At 42.8% G+C, this 21,719-nt stretch overlaps 1 protein-coding gene across 2 annotated transcripts in view; it reads right to left on the bottom strand.

The window, feature by feature from the left end:
- tmcc3 (transmembrane and coiled-coil domain family 3) overlaps positions 1–19,398 on the bottom strand; it is a 40,265-nt gene extending 20,867 nt beyond the window's left edge. Inside the window, exon 1 of one of the 2 annotated variants that reach the window (XM_080757552.1) lies at positions 19,074–19,398. In XM_080757552.1, the coding sequence (XP_080613678.1) occupies positions 19,074–19,118 (45 nt within the window). In that variant the 5' untranslated portion in view covers positions 19,119–19,398. Of the gene's footprint in view, positions 1–4,391; positions 4,667–19,073 lie in introns of those variants that run through there. The other variant, XM_080757553.1, reaches the window with a different exon arrangement.
- Between the last annotated feature and the right edge of the window lie 2,321 nt (positions 19,399–21,719).

The raw sequence follows: 21,719 nt of genomic DNA on the forward strand, positions 1-21,719 counted from the left end.
AGGTGAAGACCAGCTTGGTGAAAAGTCCAAAACAGACAGGTGAGAAATTAAGCAATTAATATCGGGGCAATGCTCTGTGGCATGTATAACTAGACGTAATTCACATACAAAATATGAATTATGACTGTGGTAACGGTCTGAAAACACTTTTCTTTTTTGCTTGGGCAGGTGCTCAAGTGAAAAAAGGCACATTGTGCGGTGCGTGGAACCGCCGGCTGCCTAAATAGTGAATGAGCAAACAAACTTTCAAAAATAAAAACTTTCAAAAGGGCACATTGCTGTCCAGAGGGCAAAATGGCAGGTGCTCTAGCACCACACGTGTCTATCTGTGCACGTTCCGCTATTAGAAGCAAGAGGTAGTGGCAGCTCAGAGTGCCTTTCTTCTGCGTGTTGATCTGCATGGTAGTGCTATGGAGATGATATCCAAAGTGCCCTCTTGTTCATCCATCCATCTTCAACCGCTTATCTGTAGTCGGGTCGCGGGGGCAACAGCTCCACCAGAGTGCTCCAGACTTTCCTCTCCAGAGCAACAGTAGTGACTTCCTCCTGGGGGCCCCGAGACGTTCCAAGGCCAGTGAGTCGATGTGTTTCCTCCAACTGCGCCTTGGTCTGCCCCGGGGTCTCGAGGACCTCCCTAGGGAGACCATGGGATGCCTAACCAGATGCCCGAACCACCTAAGCTGGCTCCTTTCCAGGCGAAGAAGCAGCGACTCTACTTTGAGTCTCTCTCCATCGAAGAAAACTCATTTTGGCCACTTGTATTTGCGACATAATTATTTCGATCATCACCCTCACTCTTGTTCATACAGTCCTTTATAAGTTTGCAGACAGTGTCTTCCTCCGTTATAAAGTATTACAACAGTTTCGCCTGTGTGTTTACAGGTGTTTGCGGGTGTTTACGGGTCCGACGGATGCACTCGCGAAGCACAAACGTGCATGCGTGGAAGCTTCCCCCCCACACTAACAGCTTCTGGCAAGGGGAAACACTGCATGAGAGAATATATTTTGTTAGAGTGTATAGTGGTCCATCCCTTTAGTAGCGTTCTAGAGACGTGCGCCAAATTGTCATGGCACATTGGAGCTGTTATGTTGGCCCAACACCTTAGGAACAATACATTGTGTTGTTTTTTCTTTAATGCTAACCTTGCTAAAGGGGAAAAACAACCCATCACCTTTCTCTTATTAATCAAACATGCACAATTGCACATGCACTTTCACAAGCACGCACAGCCGCACACACATACTATCGGGTGGTATTGTCGACAGAGTTAAGTGGGGTAATGGAGAGAAAGAGAAAAGGCTACTTGATGCTTACTGTGTAGACAGTGCACACATGTACACAAAAGCACTCAAACATTACACATAACCACCTCTTGCCTGCACCTATTCTGTAATCTAACCAGACAGTCGCATACAGGAGCAAGCTGACCTTTACATATCATCAATATTGATGAGTAAGAGGGCCCAGTCGAGAAGACCTTCTGCCTGACCTCACTATTTGTCCATGTAAAAGAGAACGCATCTGCAAGTTAATTTATCAATCTGTCTGTCTGAGGGGAGATAGTTCCCGACATGCATTACAAATCTTTCCCTTAAAGTTCCAATGCAGGAACCAGTCAGTCACTGCATTTCATCACGTTGCATCAATGTATGTCCCTCGTGAGTTGTGCGTACTAAGCCGACAGACACCCGGTGTCTTGTTGTCTCTCTATCTCTAGTACATTATCCTATCTAATTAATATAGCAATGCTAATGCTAGGTCTAAGGATAGTAATGTCAGTCCATCAATCACTTATTTAGACAACTATACTGCCTCGCCTCGGAATGCAATGGAATCTGCATGCTCTGCGGTAGAGGAACCCTGATACTGGGGGGTCAGTCACCAATATCAATAGGGTTCATCCAACCTTATACCCTTTAGGCCAAACTTGCCACCTATCTGTCTATATATATATATATATATATATATATCCCATGTCTATGATGCGTTGCAAACATACTTATAATGCATAATAATCTGTTTATAATTATAACACTGTCAAATTATAGTTTTAAGCACTCACAAATTCGTAGAATGCTGTATAACTGATATTCATAGTCTCTAGTCTTAATAGATTTATTATTTTTCTTAAACCAACAAATTGAAACTTTCAAAACATATAAGATTATAATGCAATGACATTATAATGCATAAGTGATTATATAGCAATATGAAATGATTATGTCTGAGAATTAACATGGGATGCATAAGTCTCAATATAAACTTGTTTATAATGTTATGATTTCATTATAGTATAAAGTCAATGGCGAATCGAGTGGCAAAGTAAACTAGGCCTTATAGTTTTGTTTAATTATGTTTTGTTTGATTGAATACTTTATGAACAGTTTGTGTAAAAAAAAAAAGAGAGAGGGAAAAAAAGGATGATAGAACTTGGAAGGAGGATGTAAGCATATTTTAACCACCTATGGATAAAACTAGAAAACCGTAACAGAAAACAGATGGCCAAGGAATGAGGGTACAAGGACAAGGTTTCACATGATGAGGTCTGAGGTTATTATTAGCTACATAATCACATAGGGCTTTGAAAACGGTGTAATAAGGATAATTTCCATGAATATTTATGTCAAGTATCTTCCCTGACACACAAAAACACACAAGAGCCCTGTTCGTCAGGATCATCAAAGATGATGATGATAATGATGATGATGATGATGATGATGATGGATAGATAGCAGAACAAGGAAGATTTTGCAACCGATTTGAGAATCTGCCCTCCGTTTGGACCAAAATGCACAGCATCCCCTTCCGGAAGCCAGGCTTCTTACAACATACATTGAATGGATGGACAGCCAAAAGGTGAGGATTTCGGCCATGGATGCAAGGTGATAGCTTGCCAAAAAACGTCCATTGGTGGTGAATATTGAACAAGGAATGGCAATTATGCCATCACTGTCAATGTAAAATATCTATAGTGTGCGTGTTTTTGAGTGGTGCCACCACTCCAAGGAACAGCAATGTCCGTGTTCACCTATGTGTTGGTTCAATGTGACTACCTATGTGACGTTAATGAGCACCAGTATGACTATGAGTACCAGTAGGGGCGCTGTTGTGCCAGAAACAGAGAGAGAGACACAGTGCTGCACTGTTGCCTGCTAATGAGAGAGAGAGAGAGAGAGAGAGAGAGAGAGAGAGAGAGAGAGAGAGAGAAGGAGAGGGGAGGGGAGTTGCACCACTCAGTTCACACGGGTGATTTTTACATAAGACTGTGCAAAGCTGAACCATAGCAGCCTATGTGAGGCTTTTGTGAGCCCCTAACTCTAACTGGGTCATCATAGGACGGATAATCACCTTTTGAGTCATGTAAGCAACAGTATTGATGTTTCTTTAATAATTGTTGCCATCACTGCTGCTGCGCGTGCCAACTGCCAAGGCAACAACAGGTAGGCTAGGCTATAAACGCAGGAGAAAGGCAAAAAGCGAAGCATTTGCGACTTCAGTCAGTGTTGCAGACAGTGCTGAGTGCTGACAACAAGGGAAATAACGCGCCCCCCTTCTGTGCCATTTGGACTGCATTTATTATAGCTGCCGGTGACAGTTTCTGATGACAGATATGATTAGGATCCGTTCGTGCTATACTGCTAAAGAAACCACGCATGTTTGGACCTGTCTGTCATCAACAAACTGCCTGTTCTTACAAACGCAAAAACGACCAGTTCGACCGCAGAACCTTGGACAAGGATTTTACACGCATTGTTTTATAGCCTGCCCTGGCTGGAAGAGCATGCCGTGATTGAAAACTTTATGCGGAGACTATAGAGAACAGAGAAGTGTGTTCAGCTCTGCAGCAGCCTGCATGAAGTGACAATTAAGACACAGACACAGCCCCGTCGACTCGTCACACGGCATGACGATACAAAATAAATACAATATGTCAATGTCATGATTGATCTTCATTTGCTTGTTAATAATTCGTTACGTGACTTCACAATAGTGTTGGTCAATCGGGCTATATCAGACCATGCAACAACAAAATAAATCAACTTTATCCAGTCGCGCGCAAAGCAGATGCTAAATAGTTTTTGACGACGTGGCCAAAAAGGAGACAGAGTAGCCTACTTAAGTATAGAGGCGCGGATAGAAATGATCCATCGATGATAGCCTTTTGATTGATTGATTGATTTGAAGAATGTATTCACAGTTTGGATGATTACAGTATACAGTTCAAGCACAAGTCAATAACTGTGGAGTGTAGACGAGCATTACACTTTTTTACAATAGGGTCCACCATGCATACCACATACATAGCCAACATGTCACACCTTTGAGGTAGCCTGCCCTACAACATACAGGCTATATTATCTAATTGATCATCAGTGGATGTCATACTTACCATTTCGCCGTTTATTTAATTTCTAGTCTCCCTCTACTTGTGATAAACTTTTTTTCCCCCAACTGCAACACAAGCGCCGTTCATAGTTCCATGGGAGTGTGGGATAAGCAGCAGTTTCACGTTTAAATTGAACACCGACTCGAGCCCCTGCTTTTACATCTGAAGCTGGTCTAACCCTCCGACATAATGGGATGTATCATGTAGGTTAGGCTACATCACAGACAGTTCTTCAGTTCTTATACTTGCCGCTATCAGCGACCGGGGCGGCGACGATAGCTTTCCCTATTCCCTTCTGTCCCTCTCTGTGGAACCCAGGGTGGGTGTCTCACAACAATGTGGGATTTAACCCCGCCCATCACCGTGCTGGACTATGAGGGAGTTTTACTCCGAGGTGGAATATAGAAAGCCAGTCAGTGGTGACGCAATGGTTATGAGGGGAGAGGTAACAGAAGTCAACAACTGGTTTAATAATATACTCACTTTCACTTCTCTCACCCTGTTATCAATTTACTTACAGTTTCCCCAGATTTGTATACAAAATAAGAAGACCCATTCTATTTTTGTTTCAAATAAAGCAGGAGTGTAGCAGGCTGCAGGCGCACTAGTAAAAACAAGAATGACAGTCAGCAGTTGAATAATCTAGAACAATTATATTCTCTTATTAACATATGGTTCTAGAAAGATGGGGGGAAAACACAAAATTAGATGCCTGATCCTCCAGTCCAGGGGTCACCATTCACCAACATGTCCGTACACGGACGTAGCAAAGACTTGGTCATATGTCTGTGGCAAATTATGATGTTCTTATTTTTATCACAACACCCAATTACGGTATGTCAATCTCCAGGTTTTCTTCAGAATATGTATGGCAATTATCTATTATGACACTATGGCACATTAGGAGTCCAACTAGTAGGCTACTAGTGGTCTCAAATGTTTTATTATTTGCAAAGACCTGCAAAAGTGTTCAAATGGAACCAAACACTCTCAGAGTTACAGACCTGTTATTCAGGGCTATCTATTTATTTGTTTCTGGTCATATTATTGTCCACTCATTTTGTATGTCCGTGGCAAAAATAATATGTTGACAAAAATGTCCACCACAAGCCAACATGGTGATGACTACTTGGGTAGTATAGGGCAATATGTAGAACATATCCAAATTTTGAATTGATGTCTGTTAACCTATAATGGTCCAGGCCACAGGGACTGAAGACCATAATGTCTCTCATCATGTCTGACTGTCAATGCTATGGAGTCACCCCATGACATAGATGGGTTGGGGGAGGTGGGGGGCGATCGAGCGACTTCTGCTGGACAGGCAGGAGCATGTGTCATAGCCTAGCTGTGACGCTTCCATCACGCTATAGCACACCCATTGTGTTCGAGTGCATGCCTTTTGTCCGACGGGGCATAGGTCCGATCCATTGGTCCCATCGACTACCTACCCCAAACCCTCAACCTAACCATAACTGCATTTTTCATCTTGTGTTGTGCCTATGACTGTAAACTGCTTGTATCCATTGCCTGCATTTCTGCATCAAGCCGATCATATGTAAAACTTGGTTTTACATTATGAACTCCTGTCTGCTCTTTCCTGCATTTGAAAAACCTGACAATGTCATGAATGATTTACAGTGACAGTCTATATAGCTATAGAGCAGCAGAAAGTAATTAGTTTAGTCAGTGGCTCTGTCATGTGACCATGGCCAGTTGGCAGGTTGTTACACAAGCACATATTAAGTATTCATTCCATCATATCCAGTCCTCCAGTCCCACACCTGACATCTGTCACCACAAATTTAAACACACCACTCATTTCTTTCTCTAACCCCCACCCCCAAAATATATCAGTGGCCATTCAAAATAAAATAAAGGGGTGACTATGCCCAACCGGTGGTCCGGGGACCACCAGTGGTCCTTGGGGGGGTTCCAGCTCCGACTGTTAAAACATCTGCATCATTTAATTTACAAGAAGTCTACAACACAATTAGAGAATGTAGAAGACTTGTTATCTGTTGTCTCTCCTATATGCTACCAACATCAATTTGGAAAGAATTGTGGACAAAATCTTACCCAACGACAACAAAATATTCTTTCGTTTTGGGTCTGAGAGGCTAAACGTTATCAAATGGTGGTCCGAGGCTCAAATACCAAATAAATCCTTGATATGAAAAAGGTTGAAAACCACCGAAATAAAGCAATTTTAGTTAAAGTGCACATAGAGAAAGCAGTGAATGAGTCAGACAGCTGTTAATTGATGTGATGAGAGTGCCTGCTGCTGACATGTTGACACTCTGGGACTCAATGATTTAGCCCACAGGACATAGCACAGTGGAAATGTGAGTGCGCACAGAAAAAGAGCACCATATTGCTGAATTTGAATCTCATCCAGTCTGATTAAATCATATTTCTGTGTGAGTGAGAGAGCCGAGGGTGTTGAGGGAGTTGACACACTACATGTCTACATCAAATCCAGAACAAATCTCCGCTTTGATCAATCCTGATTGCCCAACACATTTCCAGTCCATATTGGTTATTTTATTAATTTGTCAATAACTATGTGTGAGTGTGACTCTCAGAAAGAAAGATGTGTTAGGAGAGCAAGGCAATTCAGAATTAAATGAGCTGGCACTGTTTTTCCTCATTTTTTTTTTTTTTAAACATATGTTTATTGATTTTCTTTACAGTACAAAGAAGTATTTTCAAAACAATTGACATATATTTCCCCCCCTCCCCCCACATCCCCATGGCAGCACAAATACAAACAAAATCTTATCACAAAATGTTTTGACAACAATACATACAGAACAAAAATTAATAAATAATGACAAAACGAAAAATAAAACGAAAATAAAACACATTACATACATCACAGTTCCCTACCCCCACCCCACAGCTGGCTACCCCAGTTAACCACTATACATCCAAAGCCTCTTCAATATCACCTCGCTTAATGAAGTCCAAGAACTTCTCCCATATCTTATAGAATACTGCAGGTTTCTTCCTAATTACATATGTTAATTTCTCATGTGCCAAACTGGTTGTTAAGTTCCTCAGCCAAAAGCCGATCGTAGGGGCATTGACATTCTTCCAACATAGCGCAATTGAGCGTCTGGCCTGTAACAGGCAGAGGTCGGTCATTCTTTTTTCATTACTATTTAGTGTACAATTTAATGGATAAATACTGAGTATACATAATTTAGGACACAGAGGAACTGGACCTGACGTAATCTGAGAGACATAATGGACCACGGACCTCCAAAATGTTTTAATCTCCTCACATTCCCATAAGCAGTGGAACAGTGTTGTTTTTCCTCATTTAATTGATCTGGCAAAGAAAGGCTATGTGCTTGCAGAGTGTGTCTTCAGGCTTCTGCACAGTGCACACATCATTAATGGGAGCTGCAGCTCATTACTTGTCGAGTTGTAGCTACGCAGCAGCATCATGTTTGAAGTAAAGCCTGCCTCTGCCTGCATTGATCCACTTTAAAAATAAATAACACCCCATGGTCAAATACATCCGATATCTGAACTGTAGTGCACACACATACATTATTTACATGTGATGTCACCAGATCAGAAGAATGCCGTTATCCAAGAAAAGCAGAGATGCCATACATTTGAGTTCAATACAATGAGCGTAGTCTCAGAATAGAGCAGGGAGAACGAAGGCCCTGTATTTTATAAATGTTTGCATCATGAAATAAAGCATTTGCAAGTACCGGTATGTATGCAATGTACGATGATAAGCACAAGACGCCATTGTTCCTCCTTCCCACCAGTAATGTTTGTGTTCATCCTGAATGCTTCCTGTGCCACTTCCTGACTCTCTCCAAGCTGTGAACGCAAACTGACCTCAACCATTGCCACATGCTTTCGGAACACTGGTGCTGGTATGGAATGTTTAGGCGGAGGGTGTGTAATGTTGTTTTAGATGACATGTGGTGCAATTATATATAGCGCTTTTATCCAAGGCGCTTTACAATGATCGTGCATTGCATTCATCCACACGCACATTCATACACCGATGGGGAGAGGACCATGCAAGGCACCAACATGCTCACTGGGAGCAATTAGGCGTTCGATGTCGTGCTCAAGGAAACCAATTCTGGGGCAACCCGGGATCAACCTCCTGAGCCACTGCCGCCCTTATTATTAGTCAAACAGGTTCCCAGAACTTCCCACTGGATTCCTCGAAACTGTGTATTGTTGTATATCGTAACGTGACTTCCATGCAAAAAAAACGACTGACTTCAGTGGTGGGGTGGGGGGTATTGTGCACGTGTGTGTCTGAGAGAGAGAAAGAGAGCACGAGGAACAGAGAAAGACGACAGGCACACAAGTCATCGTAATTAGGCCCTTCCATTACTTTGTCGTTGACCCAGACAGGAAGTGACCTCTCATCAGGGCATTGTCTGTTCAGATTGTGTCTTCCTCATTTCCTTGTTCCTTTACAACATGTTCCTACTCAGACACACACCACTTTAATTAAAATCAGTATAGCGTGTGCGTTACTGGCTGTGGTGCCCAGCTGTAAGTACGACTCTTAGGCTGATCTCAAGGGGGAGACAAGACAGGAACCAATATCTCCGAAAATAAGAGGATGATAACACAATTATCAGATAATCAAATCAGGGATATTTAATGTTTCATCGTGGAGGGATGTGCGTGTCTTGAATCAGATAGAATATTATCTTGGATAACAGAGACAACTATCAGATTGTGTTATACGTTCTTTCTTTTATTTTATTGGGATACATGATAGGTGCATTAAATATTCAGAAGTCGGATGGAATCTGAACACTGAATCCATACCCTAACCACACAAAACCCATGTCAAAACTTAACCATACGGACACACTGCCTAACCTTAACTCACCTGAATCAATTTAAAAGTCAAACCCACACCCAAACATATAACCACACTAAGAGACTATTTTGCGTGTCTTAAGTACCAGGTCTTTTTCCCTAACTTGAGTAAACTAAAGACCTGGAGGCGTGATCAATGCCATTTGGCTATTCTGAGTGGCCAAAGAGCATTGATCACGCCTCCAGGTATTTAGTTTACTCAAGTTAGGGAATAAGACCTGGTACTTAAGACTACAACCCTGTATGACTCATGATACAGGTACAAGCTAGCCTGGCTACGCGAGAGTCATCTGCCTTTGCAATGTATATCGCGGTACAAGCAGTGAAATGTTGGTGGGAGATATTCCACAGAGACTTCTAACACAATATTATACAATATAACTTTATAAGAAGATGAAGTGATACTGGATAAGAAGTATCGTAATGTTACTGGATGTAATATAATGAAGCAGTAAGCATATATGTATATCTAACACTACAGCAGTCAAATTTGACAACAAGCAGAAGTTGTCTATTAAGCTGTCATGCCATGTAAGTAAGTAAGTATGTAAGTAAGTAAGTACATTTTATTTATAGAGCACCTTTCGAAACAATGTTACAAAGTGCTGTACAACAAGGTAAAACAAACAAACAAACAAACAAACAAACAAACATGAAACAAACAATAGAAGGTAAAACATTAAAATGCAAATAAATCAAGTAAAAATATATCATAAAATAAAGTGCTGACGAAATAAATGTAAATGTACATTGTGCAAGTAATACTTTGAGGATTCTTACATTATTATTGTTAAATCTTTTGACCATGTCTCCAAACTGAGGGCTCTGACCCTAGGAAATAACTCTTTCCCAGCAGTGAGCCCTGATCTATAAAACATCTTTCCATTTAACATCAAATAATTATGCCCTACTAAAGCACACAATGTTGTGTGTCCTGCAGGGACAGCAGAGCTTTGTTTTTCCAAAGGTCGCTTTTTTATGTACCTGTGCACAGGATGTAACGATAAATACAAATTTTAACCATCTAAGGGTCCCCCTACTGTCCCCCTGTAGGTGGTTGGGAACCCATTCGGTAAAAAGAAGAACATCTAATTTGAGAGATTAAAGTGGTAGAGATTATTCAGCCATTGGAAGTTTTGAAACCACCACTCTCTTATGTCATTTGATTGGTTCACATCATGGTTATAGCTAAGACGTTGGTTCAGGTTAGGCAGTGTTAAGACCCGAACTGTCTGAATTGGGACAGAGCCAATACTCTACCACTGTGCATCCTGTTGGCCGTTTCTCAATGACTAGTGCACAGAGTCAGACGTTGTGGCGGATTGTCTTATATTTTATTGCATAAGCCCCCAGAATGGTGCAGTCCAAAACACTTCCCCTCTCATCTCACTCTAATCCTCTTCTCTCTTGAGCTTGTGTCTATTCTGCCTGTAAATCACACTCCTTCCTTTCCCCACAAATTATTATATTACAAGTGATTGCTTGTGCCAGCTATCATATCCTTGCCTATGTCATTCATCTTCCACTCCTGTCATTTTAATTAAAAGACTTCCCACATCTCCTCTCGGCTCATATTCGGAATCTCTGAATTCCCCATATCTTTTATCAAGTTTAGGCCTTAAGGCTTAAGTAATTATAGTGGCCGAATAAAAATATTAAATTATATTAATTAAACAGATCAAGGCAGGAAAGAAGACTGTTTGAGCACATTTGCCACAAAACCAAAAGATAGTTGTGAGTAGGGCAACAAAATCGTCAGCTACAGCCCTGCTCAACACATTCAGAGGACACCACACCACTGGACAACATCAATACCATACAGCCAAAATTACACCATAACTTAAAGCAGAACAGTGTTCTTCCCGTGTTTTAATAAGGCAAGGATCTTTCAGCTGGACAGCAGAGATCCAGAAGGGGTAGAAAGCTTTCCCCACACTCGCGTCTCTCTCTTAATTCCCTCATGATCACTACATGGCTAAATAAATGTTCCCCTCTCCCGTTTCTACATAACCCCACCCACCCCTCTCTCTTTTACGGCTCAACATAATTTATTTTTGTGTGGGGTAAAGAGACCCACACAACCTCAGGTTCCCCCTCCCTAAATCCATCAGTGTCTTTTGTCAGTGCCCAGCAGGGGAACTAAATCAGGGACACATGAATGGGCACACTGGACATGAATAGTGGTGGTTCGGTTCTATGGGGCACTGGTGGTAAATGTACAGTCTGGTGGGAGATAGATATATGAAATTCTGCGGAGGTGTTAATCACTAACGTCACAACAGCGTGAGTTCTTCGGTACATGGATTATACAACCGTCCGACAGGGATATTGACCAATGTTTGTACTGTTTATTAGTTTGTGCCCTGCCTTGCCTACACAAGTCTTGCCACTTTATTACAGCGGTCTGAGACGATGAAACTGACTGAGTTGTTTGTCAGTGTTCGTGTTCAACTTCAAACATGAGAAACATACACCGTGTGGGTGTTTGTTTTGTAACCAACACATCAAGGATCATACAAGTACGGTACACATCAGAAGATTTAATTCCCAATTACCCAAGTTTATGGATGAACGTGGTTCCAGAGAAGGATGCTGTGATCCTATGCCAGCTCCAGGTGCCTTTTGAAATAATGATCTAAAGGGTCACTTTGTCAAAGAGTGCTGGTGGGGGTCAGTACTGGGACACCCATACGGTCACCTTCCTCTTTCATCTCTGCATGCGCTCCCAGCCTCTCACGTCACAGCCCAAAACACCAAGCTCGTGGCATTTCAGCTCCTTTGTCCTCTGTGGTCAGAGGTCTATTCTGAGAAAAATATGACAACTATGGAGATATGAGGGGCTAGAGAGGGATGAAGTTACAGGGAGAGAGTTGAAGTTGTGACATTAAAGCAAGAGAGAGAGTATAACACATCTGTCTGAGAGTGACGCATCCTTGGCTGCTCTGACATCATCATCACGACCTGATTCACACGTCAATGCAGCAAAAGGAACAAAGCTCACTGCAGAGGTTGACACTAACAGTTGTCCAACTGCCCGCGGCGAGTAAATAAAACATTCGGGAAAGTGGAGCTTGATTTCAGGTTGCCCGACAGGCAAGTGCATCATTAAATATAATTGACTATTCATGAAGAACAATGCTACCTTTTTACAACTAGCAGTTGCACTCATTCTGTTTTTCAAAGTGACTGTCGCCACTCAGCAGTTATCACTTGGATTTAGCATTAAGAATTTACTTTTCGGGCAAGTGCCTCTGAGACCTTAATGTCTGTCAACCCCTGCACCAGATGGAGAGAGAGTTCATTTAATGTAGTGTAATTTCCATTTACACGGCAAATGACTCATACTTCATCAAGTATGGAGTGCATAATTGAAGTAGCATTATCGGCGCAGAAATCAAATTCCATGTCGTGATTCATGAAATGTAAATAGAGATCGTGAGTGAGAGGTATACATCCAATAATAGCCATCACGACACTGACCTTATCCCCCCACGTTCTTCCTCTTCGATGTCTCCCTTTTGACTGATACCTGTCCATTCAAAGTCTAGACGAACCTGCCCCAAAGTTATTAGTGCAGCCGCCGCGCCCGGCAGCAGGCGAAAACTAGAGTTCTCAACAGGCCCGAACATTAGGGCCCGGCTGGCCCTACCTGGGCCCTCATCAAACCCTGTACACTGAAGACACTGCCCCTGCTGCCACCCTTAAGCCCTAACCACACCAGAGGGTCTCCATGCAACTCCTTGTAACATGCAACTACTTGCAACCATTATTCCCAATGGCAGTTGCAAGGACTTGCATTGGTGTGGTTTGCTTTGTTGCGAGTTGTTGCAAGGAGTTGCAGCTTGTGTAATTAGAATTTTTGACAGGGCCAATTACCAGTTTTGCCGACTTGCTAACAGGGGACCATTTAAAACAAAGGCGGCTTGCAGGGGTTGGTGTGATTTTGGACACGTTGGCTTACTACAAGAGACATTTGCATGCACAGGGGTGAGGGGCTGCAAATGTCACTCCGAGCCGAGGTGAGGTGGAAAGTCTGGCTAGTCGCGACACGAGGTTACTGCCAAATATGTAGGCTATCTTTTGTTGTTTTTGTTGTTTTTTTCATCTCCGTCTTTCAGAAGCTAGACTGGGCAAGATCTCAATTGACTGGGCCTCAATTAACTAATCTTCATAATAGGTAGTTAACAGGTTGACGTGTGTGTTAATATGGGTATTAGGCATGCATATGCGTGTACTGTATGTGTGTATCCAATCCATTCCACTTAATTTAACGAGCACATTTAAGTGCTGCATACTCAGAGCAAAACAAACACTAGACGGAGGACGACGACGAAGTGAGAGCGTGTTTGTTTAAAGTGCTCTAAACAAACTTTAGAAATTCCATAGACCTGACACATTAAGTCACGTGGGGTTCTGTTTTTTCATTAAAAGTCAATAGACTTGGCTGCCACATGTCACATGTGGTTTTTTTAACATCATTAAAAGTCCATAGATTTAGCCGCCATATGACGTAATTTCCGAAAGCCAAGGTAGCCAAGGAGTAGACATGAGTTTTCACAAACATTCAAATCTTAAACTGAATGCTGTAAGTTACCCTTGCCTGTCATATAACTCTGTTATGCATAAACACCTGCCTAAAAGTGATAGGAAATGCCATGCTTTAAAAAAAAGAAATCACACCCGTGTGAAATGTGGGGCACTCTTGTCATTGTACATCAATTTATGTTAGCGGGCATTTGACATTGCAACATAAGGTACATAAGGTCCCTTATTGGCTAGCGCCCCTTAAAAATCAAACCGAGGGGGAAGTGGCAATCACAGTGACTGCAATTAGAACCAACTGTCAGGTTCCCATGGTAACAAATTACCAGTGGCACAAGTAGGAAAAGGAAAGGTGAATTGGCTGCTGACGTGTGCGAGAGGCATCCGCACAATGCAAACGAGCACATGCACTCGGTAATTTTTTTATCAGGTACTGTATACAACTTTCCATTCACAAAGCAAATTACTCGTACTTGTATATTGAAGAAGTAGCATTCTCGGGGTGTGGGGGGAGTCAGATCCCGTATTGTGAAATGTACATAAAACATAAGAGAGTGTGAGAGGAGGTATCTAATAAATAGACTATTCTTCCTTCTGACTAGCAGTGCTAGGGGGTGAAGCAAGGAGATGAGACTATAAAGTAAATTGAACAAACACGCTTATTTTTCCCACTTTCAAAACGGACCAGCTGCAGACAGACAAGGTTATATGCTAAATATACTGTATAATACACACACACACACACACACACACACACACACACACACACACACACACACACACACACACACACACACACACACACACACACACACTTCATTAATCTTGAGGGTTGACTGAGAACAAATACTTAACATACTTGGATCACTGTTATTTAGACATCCCCCCCTCCCACACACACACATACTTTTAGACAGAAGGATAATACAGTACACCTCCTGATTCTAATTACAACGTACACACACACTGTCTCATTTCAAACCTACAATTAAGGTTTTCAATGGAATTGGCCATAATGGGTAGTTAACACGTCAACATGTTGACGCGTCGTAAAATGTGCATGAGTGTGCATGTGAATGCATACGCAGGCGCTTTTGTGTACAACAAATTGAGCCATTTGCCCGTGACATAAAACATTTGGGAGAGAAATGGAAACGAAATGGAAGGTTGTTTTTACAGTGACTGCCGACACGTGCACTGTACACGGTATACGCACGGCGGGTAACGTGCGCACATGGACAATTAGACAGAGAGAGAAACGGAATGAATGTAGAAAAACCACTCTCTCTCTCTCTAGTCTCTAATGGTGTGGGGCGGGAGGGGCTGTGGTCCAGCTAGGGTCAGGGATCATCATCATCAATGCCGGGGAATCCTACACACCGGGGAGCACACACAGGTTTCCAAGTCTAATTGGGAGCGATGGAGCGAGACGGAGGTCGCTGTGACAGCAGATTGTGTATCGCCCGGCCAGAGCGTAGAGCAGTGGACCCCTGGGGGTCCCCGGACCCCACTTTGGGACGTAGAGCAGCTGCTCCACTGGGCCTGTTGGGGAAGGATCTGGGAAGGCCAGCGTTGACCTCATTAATACTGTAAGGTCACGAGGCTCCCACACTGTGATGCTCCAACACTGGTTTCAGTCCAAGAAGACCCAAAAGAGAAATTAGACGCGGTTCTGCCAGACATAGCCATCTAATAGAAGAGTTACGATATTGAGGGGGCGGAAACCGAGCGCTCGAGCGGCGCTGTTCATGGAAATACATTGTTTTCAACGAGGGCGGCACAAATAAGAGCTTTTGTGCAAACATGACAACTGTTTTAAAGTATTGTTCAGTAACAACTAAAGTCTCTTTAATGTTTATATTGTACTATTAATACAAAACAATCTAAAATAAAGGCATTTCTGCCTACTTCCAGTTGGTTGTCCCCATTCTCAATAGAATAGAAGTCTATGTAGGAGAGCCGCCATTGGACTGGCCCCATGAAGTGAACGCAGTTTGCGTAACTGTCTATATCTAAGGCTCCGTTGCCGTGGAAGCCAAACTAGTGAAAATAGCAGATCTACAAGCTCACAACGTGTCTTGTAGATCTTGCTATTTTCACTTCTTCTTAAACATTTGTTTTCTAATTTATGGAATTTTTTAGATTTTTCTTTTATTTATTCATGGGATTACTTAATAATTAGAATTAATAATTCAAAACAAAATGTAGGAAGGAAACAAATAAATAAATAAAAGGGACCCATAAAAATGGTGTCCGTGACCCACAAATGGGTTTTTGGCAACCAGTGCTCTATCCACAAGTCTCAGACACAAAGATACATTATCTATTCATTCTACAAAGCAGCAGCACACTAATACAAGCACACAAACCGCCGTAGAAATGTTGACACATCAAAGCCCAATTCATCACAGAAATGAAATGATGACGCCACGTCGCAAGCTTGAATATCAGTCACATTCGACATGCAACACATCTCTGTAGGACGAATAAGGCTTTACAGCCATGATTTCATTATGTTCAAAGTTATTACCACTATTATGGGACACAGTATAATACAGTTATGCTTTACGCCATGATGTCCTCAAAGATACCAACACTATTATGGGATAAACAGACTGTATAGGAACAGGGTAAAGGAAAACAATGCAAAGCTCGAGGCGTGCGATTTATATTATCTAAGACGCCACACTGGTTATCATAGGTTATCACAGCCACAGGTAGACTATATAAATACATCTAAATGTACATCCTTTGTATTAAGTGAGTGAATACACCTCCAGGTTCAGTATTGGCACAAAAGCTGCAAGCAAAGAAGGGAGACTGTGTAAGTCTGCTTTCCTTCAGATATAACACTGATATACGGTATATAATTATGCTCCATTCATTCGGCTATTTTCTGGGTTGTGCGGCCGGGCTATTAAGGTTATTTTATCAGGTCAGGCCATTTTCCAATACACCACTGAGAATGGTTAATAACTGGTTTGGCTCCCTTTGTCTGGGCATGGTTTACCATTCAGGGTGGGAACCCCTTTTGGTGTTTTAAGCATTATGTTACACACGCCATTGAAAAATAGCAGATCTACAAGCTCATAGTGCGGAACCGAATGCCACGACAAATCCTTGATATAAAGTGGGGTCCGGGGACACCCAGGGGTCCTTGAGGGAGTTCCAGGTGGTCCCCAGCTAAATGATAGTTTGGAACCAAATGGACCCTTATGGGTCTGTAACTCTGAGAGTGTACAAACTGAACCATTTGTACACTCTCAGAGTTAAAGGAGCATTCAGTGATTTGGGTGATTTGGAAAGAAAACCCCGGTCCGCCCCGGTAACAAGATGTGCACATGCACGCACTACAGTGGGGGGACACGCGACAGGCCAACAGTACGCACACCAAGGCACCCCCCACTCGATCATGATTGGTGGAAGGCCCCTCTCTATCCTGATTGGATGAAGGCTGGGCCACCTAGCCAAAAACGAAACCTACGTCCTTTTTGTCCACAGGGGTTTAACTGGGGACAGGTAGGTAAGGAACTATACTTATATGGTCAGCACACTCTACAGTAGGGAGGATTATCACCGAATATCTGAATATACCTTTAAATTAACATTGATTTACAATATAAATTGGGGTCAATTTGGGGGTCCTTGACGTGAAAAGGTTTGGGAACCAGAACCACTGAATTACACAAAAACATGCAGACATATGGGGAGTGAGACACAAAGACACACAAACACATCCAGGTATGCGCACGCACGCACACACACACACACACACACACACACACACACACACACACACACACACACACACACACACACACACACACACACACACACACACACACACACACACACACACACACACACACACACACACACACACACACACACACACACACACACACACACACACACACACACACACACAGTGCTCTGCAGGAAGAAGATGATAGAATAGTCTATGCACAGTCAGAAGGGATATTACATGGCTGTGACACTGATGGATATACTGTGCGAGGACAGACAGAGACTCTAATCAGGCCATCTGGCACCCGCAGTCTGATAAAGCAAACCTCACTAACATTCTTTTCTGAAACAAAGAGATAAGAAAAAGGAACTCGTGAGTCGTGAGCCGTCAGTAACGGGTGTGCTTGATCTATACGGTTTATTATAATTACATTCTTTTAGACATTACGTAAGCAGTGAGGTCAAATGACACACACACAAACACACACACACACACACACACACACACACACACACACACACACACCCCACTCGGGCATGGTGCAACACGTTTGAAACTGCAATTGACTGTCAAATATCACAACCCTTCCCTGTTCTGGTAAGCTGCTGCTGCAGTTACTGTATGATGTATCAGCATGTCTGTATACATGTGTATACCAAAACAACATCTCTGATATGCTATGGTTATACATCCTATCCATCTGAAGGAATTCCTTTCAGCCCTCATCGTCCATATACTAATATATTTTATCTTTTAATCCAGTCAACAATCTTATGTTCAGGATGCCATGTCCTTACAACATTGTCATGAGACAGTTCCTGGCATGAGAAAAGGGTAAGGCAACTCGACTGGCAGGAAAGGTGGCTCTTCCTATCTCTCCGAAATAAACAACTCGTGACATGTGACCACCAGGTCAAAGTCTGCACATGAGCAGAAGTTAAGGTGCAGAAGTATATGATGCTGATTGCATGTAACTCTTCTAGGCAATAACCATGTCTTCGTGTCATTCCCCCAAAAAGAGAGCAAAAAGGGCTGCTGCATATATATATAAACAGAATGATTTAGACCAGTGGTCTTCAACCAGTGGTCCAGGGACCACCAGTGGGCTTTGAGGGGGTTCCAGGTGGTCCCCAGCTAAATGATGGGGAGTTGGTAACCGAATGGACCCTTATAGATCTTTAACTCTCGAGAGCCAATGTATTGTTAAACATCTGCATTACTTCATTTACAAGAAGTCTACACAATTAGAGAATGTAGAAGAATTGTTATTTTGATCAACATTTGCCTGTTCCTCCTAATGGTACCAACATCAATACAGCATGGAATTGTGGACAAAATCTTATCCAACGATAAGATCCGAGAGGCTAAACGTCATCAAATGGTGGTCTGTGGCTCAAATGCTGAATAAATAATGGGCCTTGATATAAAACGGGTTGAAAACCTGCACTGTTTTAGACAAACACAAATAAACACAGACAGTGGTGCTTCAGACATCGATAAAGTATTCAAACAAGTGTTACCTCTGTCACATGGATGAGCGGAATGGTGCTGACGTGCTTCCTCATCTCTCCTCTTCCTCAGAGCCTGAGGTCATCAGCCACCTTCATAAGACTCCTCCACGTCAGGGAGCGCTCTTGCTCTGTTTAGGGGCTACCCTCTAAGAGAGTTGTGCATGTGTGTGTGTGTGTGTGTGTGTGCGTGTGTGTGTGTGAGAGAGAGACAGAGAAAGCGCAACCCTGTTGCTGTGTTGTCAGAGGCTTCCCTTCCTGCAAGTGGAGATAAGTGTTAGCTGCCACCTCGCTCAACTCACACCCCACCCCCATACGCTCCCACACCATAACTCCCTGTCCAGAGTTTGAGTACACTTACATCCCATCCTATAATTCCACCTTGTTCCGACCGACCTAAGCAGTGTTCCCCGGCTGCTCTGCTCTGTACTTTTTTCTTAAAGTGCTCTGCCTCCTTTTGCAGCCTGGGGAATTGGGAGGTACCTCCTTATAAGGCATGAAGCTGCCCCGGGGCTGAGCTTTCAGATCCTTATCAGCCACCCTCTCCACTGCCTGGTCACTGGCTGGCACGCTACACCACGGCAACACCACCACTCAATCATTTACGACCTCCTTGGCCAATCGGGGGAGAGGGGCATTAAGTAAGGTGTCAAGAAGGTACTAAGAAAGACGGGGAGGCAAAGAGGAAAAAGGCAATAAATAAGTCCATGACAGGATACTACAGGAATCTCTTCCCAGACTCCCTGCCTGCAGGGAATACTCTACAGAGCACTCTGACCGCACTGTCCCTCTGCTCTGCCAGATAACAGCCTCTCAGGAACTGTGTTCCTACTCCCACACTAGCTCTGGTCCATAGCTCTAATGCGAAATGAAACGCATTAGAGCTATGGACCAGAGCTACTCCCACACACACAACAAACATCATGTGGATTACCACACACGGGTACTCCTCAATGGTACTTGTACTAAGATCTGGCACAGTTGATCAACTCTCTTCCCACAATGAGAGCTGTGTGGGAGTGCTTAGATGCACATGAGGAGTGTGCACTGCACATAGAGTGTACCGCATAATTGGGCTTCTGTTATTGTTACTGCACAATACCTCTGAAAGGGGCTGGAAATCACATGTAGCAATGCAGTCATCTATTATAAGTCAAATTAATATATGAAAAGAAGCCAGCCATGAATAATGCAAGATTAAGAAGAGAGGTAAGAGAAGAGAGAGTGAAACACAAGACACTGATGTTAAGGGGAGAAGACAGAGGGTCAGAGGAGGTTTAGGAGTTGGCAGGTGGCAAGGAGATGCAGTGAAGCAGAATGTTGTACAGAAAAGGTGAGTTCCTATCCAAGATAACCCTCTTCTGCATGTCTCTGGTGCCCTGCTGACATCACTAGCAGAGCCGGCTGACACTATTACAGTATAGCATTGTCAACAAAAGAGAATGTCGGGGGGCCACAAGAGAGATCATCTCCACTCCATGTGCACTGTAAAATGAATCGGACTGCGAATGTGATATACTGTATAGAACAAGCCTAAGGCAGTGCAACACAGAAACTACCACTCACAGTAATTGAAAAATGTGGATCGGAGCACAGTAAACCTAAAACTACATTATTTTAAAAGGTATGGTCAAAAGAATATACGGCCTTTCAATGTTAAGTCCCAAATGGTTTCTATAAAGATGGCCATTTAGAAAGCAAAGTGTTTGGCAAATATTTAAATGCTGCTTTAAGAGAATACCAAAGTCCTTTCATGACTTTGGATCATAATGCAACATAACCTGACGCTGCCAGATCCAAGAAGCTTGCTACACAACATGGTTACCCAATACCGCCCCCATCTGGCACAGTCCGATTAAATGCAACAGGGGTAGCACCACAAAAGGGAAACAATGCCCCCTTTTGGTCACTTCAGAAAATGCAACAACAGGCAAAACAATGGTGCCTCCAGCAAAACAGTGGGAGCCTAGCACAGAACATCCTTCTGCAGCAACTCAACACAATACCATAGTTTCTAACAGCTAACATACATGAAAACATGTTCGACAAACACAATCTTGGACATGGCTCTGCAATCAATCATTGATCAGGAAATCAACAGTGTCAACTCACATAGATGAAAGTGTCGGTCTAATTTAGGAGTAGTCATCCTCCCTACTGTTGTTGAATTGGTCCAGCAGCCGGTCGGTCCTATGGACTACACTCACACTGATGCCTTGAACATCTGACATGGAGTCAGCACTAAAACACCCAGAGCACCTAGGTGTGAAATACTACACGTTGCAAATGTCTCAGCTCAGCATAATCCTACTGAGTGTGTGTGTGTGTGTGTGCGCGTGTGTTAAGACTTACCTTGTACCCTGAACTTCAGGCTCGCTGTAACACAAAGGCTAGAAGAACCTATGGTGACAGTCATAACAAATATATGTTGTGCAAATAAAATAGCAAGAAATCATACAATCGGTCAGTTATTAACCCATTCTGGACGGGAACCCCTTTTGGGGTTCTGTAGTGTACACTACAGTATAAAATAAATAGAAATTAATTAGGTCAGGATTTAGAAGGTGTTTTTAAGAATCCGCCTCATGCCATGATTGGAGAATTAGGAAATAGGTGGCCACAGGAGTTTGACAAAATGGACTCTGTAAACAATCAGAA

Source organism: Protomyctophum bolini, assembly GCF_963924005.1.
Source record: "Protomyctophum bolini genome assembly, chromosome: 23".
Taxonomy (NCBI): domain Eukaryota; kingdom Metazoa; phylum Chordata; class Actinopteri; order Myctophiformes; family Myctophidae; genus Protomyctophum; species Protomyctophum bolini.